General features: G+C 73.5%; 2 protein-coding genes across 2 annotated transcripts in view; one reads left to right on the plus strand and one right to left on the minus strand.

The window, feature by feature from the left end:
* Positions 1-43: 43 nt before the first annotated feature.
* On the plus strand, positions 44-1,732 carry H696_05683 (hypothetical protein; the record flags this gene model as incomplete). The annotated part of the gene is made up of 2 exons (XM_009499502.1): positions 44-167; positions 255-1,732. The coding sequence occupies exons 1-2, from the start codon at positions 92-94 to the stop codon at positions 1,730-1,732; spliced, it is 1,554 nt and encodes a 517-aa protein (XP_009497777.1). The 5' UTR covers positions 44-91.
* A 224-nt stretch (positions 1,733-1,956) lies between these two features.
* The window catches only part of H696_05684 (hypothetical protein), a gene marked incomplete at its 3' end in the record, with an annotated part of 3,516 nt that continues 289 nt past the window's right edge, over positions 1,957-5,183 (minus strand). The window contains exons 2-4 of the mRNA XM_009499503.1: positions 4,961-5,165; positions 2,353-4,819; positions 1,957-2,200 (exon numbers count right to left, since the gene is read on the minus strand). Of these exons, the coding sequence (XP_009497778.1) occupies positions 1,957-2,200; positions 2,353-4,819; positions 4,961-5,165 (2,916 nt within the window). The remainder of the gene's footprint in view (positions 2,201-2,352; positions 4,820-4,960; positions 5,166-5,183) is intronic.

Raw genomic sequence — 5,183 nt, forward strand, 5'->3', positions numbered from 1 at the left:
CCCCCCCCCCCCCCCCCCCCCCCCCCCCCCCCCCCCCCCCCCATTCGCCGAGTAAGCCTCCCCTCTTCGCCGTCACTTAACTCTCAGCGTCATGGGCGCCGCCGCCTCCCGACGCTCGGCCAAGGCCCTTGACTTGGAGGATCTCATCCAGAGCCCCGAATGGGCCGGTGCGCGATAGCATGACTGTGCTTGCCTTTCTTCCCCCTTCCTCTTCTTCCTCTCCTTTCTCACCACCTCCTGCTTGCGCCCCCCAGTGCGCATGGCCTCCGACACGCACCAGCGCACCACCCCCGACCGGCCAACCACGCAGCCCTTCCTCGGAGAGCCACTGCGCCCGGGGTGGCCACGCAACGCCGGGCACAGCCTCTTCCCGGCGCAGCCGCACCTGTTGCTGCCGGGCCCGGCCTTCTTGCGCCCGGTACAGGGGTCCTTCGCGCTGAACCTGGCCGATGACATCGAGGGCACCCCGTACCACTATTACTTGGGATCCTTCCTGCCGGGCGGGGCGCACTGGGCCAGTGTCCGGTACAGCGTCGGCTGGCAGCGACACAGCCTGGCCCTGGGGACGCATGCCCTGGCCGGGCAGCTGCGTCTGCAAGACGACCGGGCGGTCTTTTCCTTTGGCGACGTGGTCCGCCGGCCGTTGACCCTGGAGTGCTGGGCCACGACCGACATGCGCCCGGCGCTGGACCTCCTGGCCCACCTGGGCGCCGTGGGCCTGGACCGGTATCCGGGCTGGCGCCAGGGAACCGAGGGGGCCGTGTCGCGCTTTGTGGTCCCCTGCGAGGCGGGCATCAGCCTGACCTTGTCGACCGTCGGCGACGGGGCCAGCCCCGGTGGCGGCGGCGGCGGCGGCGGCGGCGGCGGCGGCGGCAGTGGGACCGGCTCCGGCGGCCGGCGATCGGCCAACGCGGCCGGGCACCCTGCCGGAGCCGCGACCATCACCGTGCCCACCCTGGCCCAGCTCCGGGCCGCGTGGGACCGCATGGCCTCCACCACCCGGGTGGCCCTCTACACGGGCCAGCGCCTGGAGCCGATCAAGCGCAAGCGTCGGGTCGAGCCCCTGCGCCTGTCGCTGACTTTGTCACACGCCATCCACCCCTCGGAGGCGGTGACCCTCCTCGGGCAGGTGACCCTCGGGGGGCGCTTTGCCTCGCCCTACCATGTGCAGGCGGCCGACCCGGATCCGGCGGCCCTGGGCGGCGGGCCGCGCCTGGTCCGGGTGGCCACCGGCTACGAGCCCAATGGCGCATATGACATTCCCCCGCGCACGGCCGTCACCCTGGTCGGGGCCCTCGGGTGCCGGGTGTTCCTGCTGCCCTGGCTGTCGCTCAGCATGGCGGCCGACACGCGCGCCCACCGGAAGGCGGTGCTGTCGTGGCGCGACGCGCCGGCCGGCGGGTCGGCCCACCTGGTTCTCAGCTCGGTGCCCCTGGTGCAGGGCCACTCGCGTTTGCTGGCCGGCAGCCTGACTTACGAGGTGGAGAAGACCCTGCCCCTGAGTGGGGCCCTGCGGAGTCTGGTGGGGGAGACATCGGTCCCGGTTCGGGCCCGTGTGCGTGTGGACTCCGACCAGCGCATTGGCATTGCCCTTGAGACGTCGCTCTCCACGGCCCGGCGTGGGCCCTTCAACTCCTCGGCCAGCCGCCTGGTGGCGGGCTTCCGGTATGTGTATGCCCGGCACACTGGCCAGTCGCGTCTTGGCGTGGCTCTGCATCTGGGCGATCGGTGATGGTGCTCCGGTGCAGGAGGGGGGGGGGGGGCGGGCGGCGGGCCGCATGGTGAAGCGGGAGGGAAATACAGCAACACATGAGCACAAGGCCGAGGAGGGCCAGCGCACTGCCGGAGGGGATGGGCCGGGCGGGCGAGGCAAGGAAAAGGGGGGAGGGGGGGGGGGCGCGGGAGTATATTTCGCATGGGTACAGGGACAGCCCGGTGGGAGTTGCCGGCCCATGATCAAGCCAGAAGCGGCGAGAAATCCACCTCCCGCCAGGCAACTGGGGCCTTGATGGGCCGAGCCAGCAGGGCCCGGGCGAGGATGGTACGGAAGAGGCCGGCCGGGCAGTCGGCCGGTGCCTCGCCCGACAGGGCCCGGTTCAGCAGCGCCTCCACTGGATGGGTGCCGCGGATGCGCTGGGCTCCATTGCCCTGGGGCCAGGTGTCGAGTCGAAGGTCGAAGGCCGCACTGCCGCGAAGCTCACTGGGAGGAAGGGGGGGGGGGCGGTGGGGCACACCATGTTAAAGATGGAGAGGGGGAGGGGGGGCGGAGAGAGAGAAACAGAGGAAGCGAGCAAGGCAGGCGAGACAACGGCGCCATGCGGCGCCCCGCAGGAGCAATGGGCGAAAGCGCACCCGGTCAGATCATGGACGGCCCCCTGGACGGCGGCCAGGACTGCCTGGAAGGCAAAAAGCCCAGCCAGCGGGGCGGTGCCCGGGTCGACGGCCCCCGGCACACGGGCCAGCACCGTGAACAGGTTCTCCAGCTGCCGCGGCCCCAGGGCCACGCGCAGGCAATCCACCGGCTCCGGCAGGGCAGTTGCCCGGAGGTGCAGGCGCGACAGCTCGCTCCGGTCAAAGAAGAGGACCGAATGCCCCGGACTGGCGGCCGCGGCCGGATCATCGGCCGGGCACATCATCGCCGCCAGGAGCGACTGTGCCCCATTGGGCGGGGCCCCGGCCGAGGCCAGGCGCGACCCGTACACCACCACCCCGGCATCCAGCAGGCACCGGAGTCCGGCCAGGATGAGGAGCGGCGTGGCGGGGCTCCGGTCGTCGGCCGCCGCCGCGGCATTGACCAGCTCCGTGACCGCGGCCAGAGCCTCCCCCTGCAGGCGAACCAGCTCGGCCCGCGTGAGCAGGTGGCCATCCGAGGCCCAGGTGGTGATCTTGGCCAGGACACACTCGGTGGCCCGGGCCACCAGCGCCAGCCACGGCAGCACGGCCATCGCCTCGACCGGGGGCAGGGCTCGCAGGGCGGCGGCCAGCGACCGGCCGGACCCCAGCAGCCCCGGCCGGAGGAGCCCGGTCCAAAGAGCCACCACACTCGGCAGGGTGGGATCCTCCCAGCCGGAAAGATCGCGCGGCAGGGCATTCTCAGCCAGCCAGCCAAGCAGCATCGCCGGGTCCAGCTCCGGGTGGCCGGCCGTCGGGCCGCCGAAAGCCGCCAGGGCCGCCCGGATCCCGGGGCCCGGGTCCTCCTCGGGCCCGGGGCCGGCCGAGTGATACCCATACAGGGCAGCCAGGCAGGACCAGTAGACCGCGCGCAGGGCCGCCGGCAGGGGAGGCGCCCCGGCCGCCGGGCCGAGCAGCGGAGCCACCGCCCGGGCAAACAGGAACTTCGGCGACGGGCCAAGACGCCCGCACAGGGCCATCTTCCGGAGGAGCAGCGCCGCTTGCAGGCGCTCGCCCAGGGCAAAGTCCCCGGGCCGGCCGGCGCCACCGGCGGCACAGGCCACCCCGTGCGCCAGATCAATGAGCGGCGCATCGACCAGGGCCCCGGCCCGGGCAGACCGGCCTCCCAGGTGGAAGAGCGCCTGCAGCACGGTCGCCCGGGTGCCAGGCCGGCCGGCGGCAAAGATCCCACGCAGCTCGGCCACCGCCCAGGCAAGGGCCATGTCGCCCTCGGGCAGGAGTTCCGCCAGGGCCTCGAGCAGGGCCTGCAGGCCGGCTTGGAAGTCCGGCCCCGGCAGCCCGGCCCCGGTGGCCAGCCACCGTCGAGCGGTGTGCACCAGCACCGGGGCGGCCCACCAGCCGGGCACGGCATCCATGCGGCCCAGGGCTTCCACCTCGGCCGCGGCATCCCCCACCGGCAGGGCCCCCAGTGCGCGGAGTCCCAGCCCGGCGAAGCGCCGGAGCAGGGCCAATGCCCGGTGCTCCGGGCACTCGGCGTCGGCGGCGCCGAGTGCCTCGACCGCCTCGGCGGCAGCCGACAAAGCGTCCGGCCCGGCGGCCTGCAGCCGGTCCAGGGCCAGGCTGGCTGCGGTGGCCAGGCCATCCGGCAGGGCGCCAGGCCACCGGTATCCGAGTGCCTGCAGCGACATGGCCACCAGGGCCTGGTTGGCCAGGGCGCTGGGGGTGGCTTGCCCGGCCGGCGAGCCGCCCAGCAGCCGCTCCAAGCTCGGGCCAGCCCGGGCCAGCAGCATGGCCACGGCGGCCGCTTGGTCCAGTGCCAGCAGCAGGGCGCACACCAGGGCCGGCCGGCGGAGGGGCGCAGCATCCCCCCCGGCATGGGCCAGGGCCGGTGGGATCAGCAGACCCGCAACGTGTGCCAGAAGCGGCGCCGCCGGGCCGGCGGCCGTGCGCCCGGCCAGCAGCAGCGCCGCCAGCAAGTCGTCTTGGCAGATGCCCTGGCACTGGTCCAGGCGCGCCATGCACTCGCTGACCAGGCGCATGTAGGGGGCCATGTCCACGGCCAAGCCATGCGCCGACAGGTGGAAGGGCGCATCCGGGCCCGGGCCCGGGCCCGGGCCCGGGGCCTCGGACCGGGCCCACTTCAGCCCGGCGGTGTGGAGCATCGGCAGGAGGATCTCGTCGATGACCACCGGGGCTGGGAGTCGCGCGCCCAAGTCCGACAGGGCTTCCAGGGACAGAACCCGCAGGGCATCCGCAGCCCGGGGGGCCATGTTGCCGACTAGCGTCTGGACGAAGGCCCTGGCAAGGCGGGGAAGTGGGCTGTCCTGGGGGGGCGCGGTGCTGGCGAGGGCGCGCGCCAGCGCCCCGTACGAGCTCGGGGTCTCCCGGAGGGCCGCGGCAAAGGCGTCCAGCACTGGCCGGCTGCCGGCGCTCGCCTCGGGCAAATCCATCCCCATGCGCAGGAGAACTGCCGTAGGGCAGGTCAGTGGCGGTGGGTCTCAGGGCACTGAAGGGGGATGGAGAGAGAGAGAGGGGGGGAGAGAGTGGGGGGGGGGGAGATGGCGAGACAAGGGGAGGTGGCAGACAAGAGCAGGGCGGCGAAGCGCACCATCCCACACGCTGGGCGGCAGGAGGAAGGCGGCCGAGGGCTGGCCGGCGGTGCGCGGCTGCAAAAGGGTGCTGAAGGTGGCGATGCAGCCGCAGAGGTCGATGAACAGATGCTGGCGCAGGGCGGCGTCGCCGGGGTGCGCGTCAAACCAGGCGCCGAGGATGTCCACACACTGGACGCCGGTCTCCGGGCGGACGAGGTGGAACTGGCCAGCAGGGGGGGG

The sequence above is a fragment of the Fonticula alba genome, assembly GCF_000388065.1.
Source record: "Fonticula alba strain ATCC 38817 unplaced genomic scaffold supercont2.12, whole genome shotgun sequence".
Classification (NCBI taxonomy): domain Eukaryota; order Rotosphaerida; family Fonticulaceae; genus Fonticula; species Fonticula alba.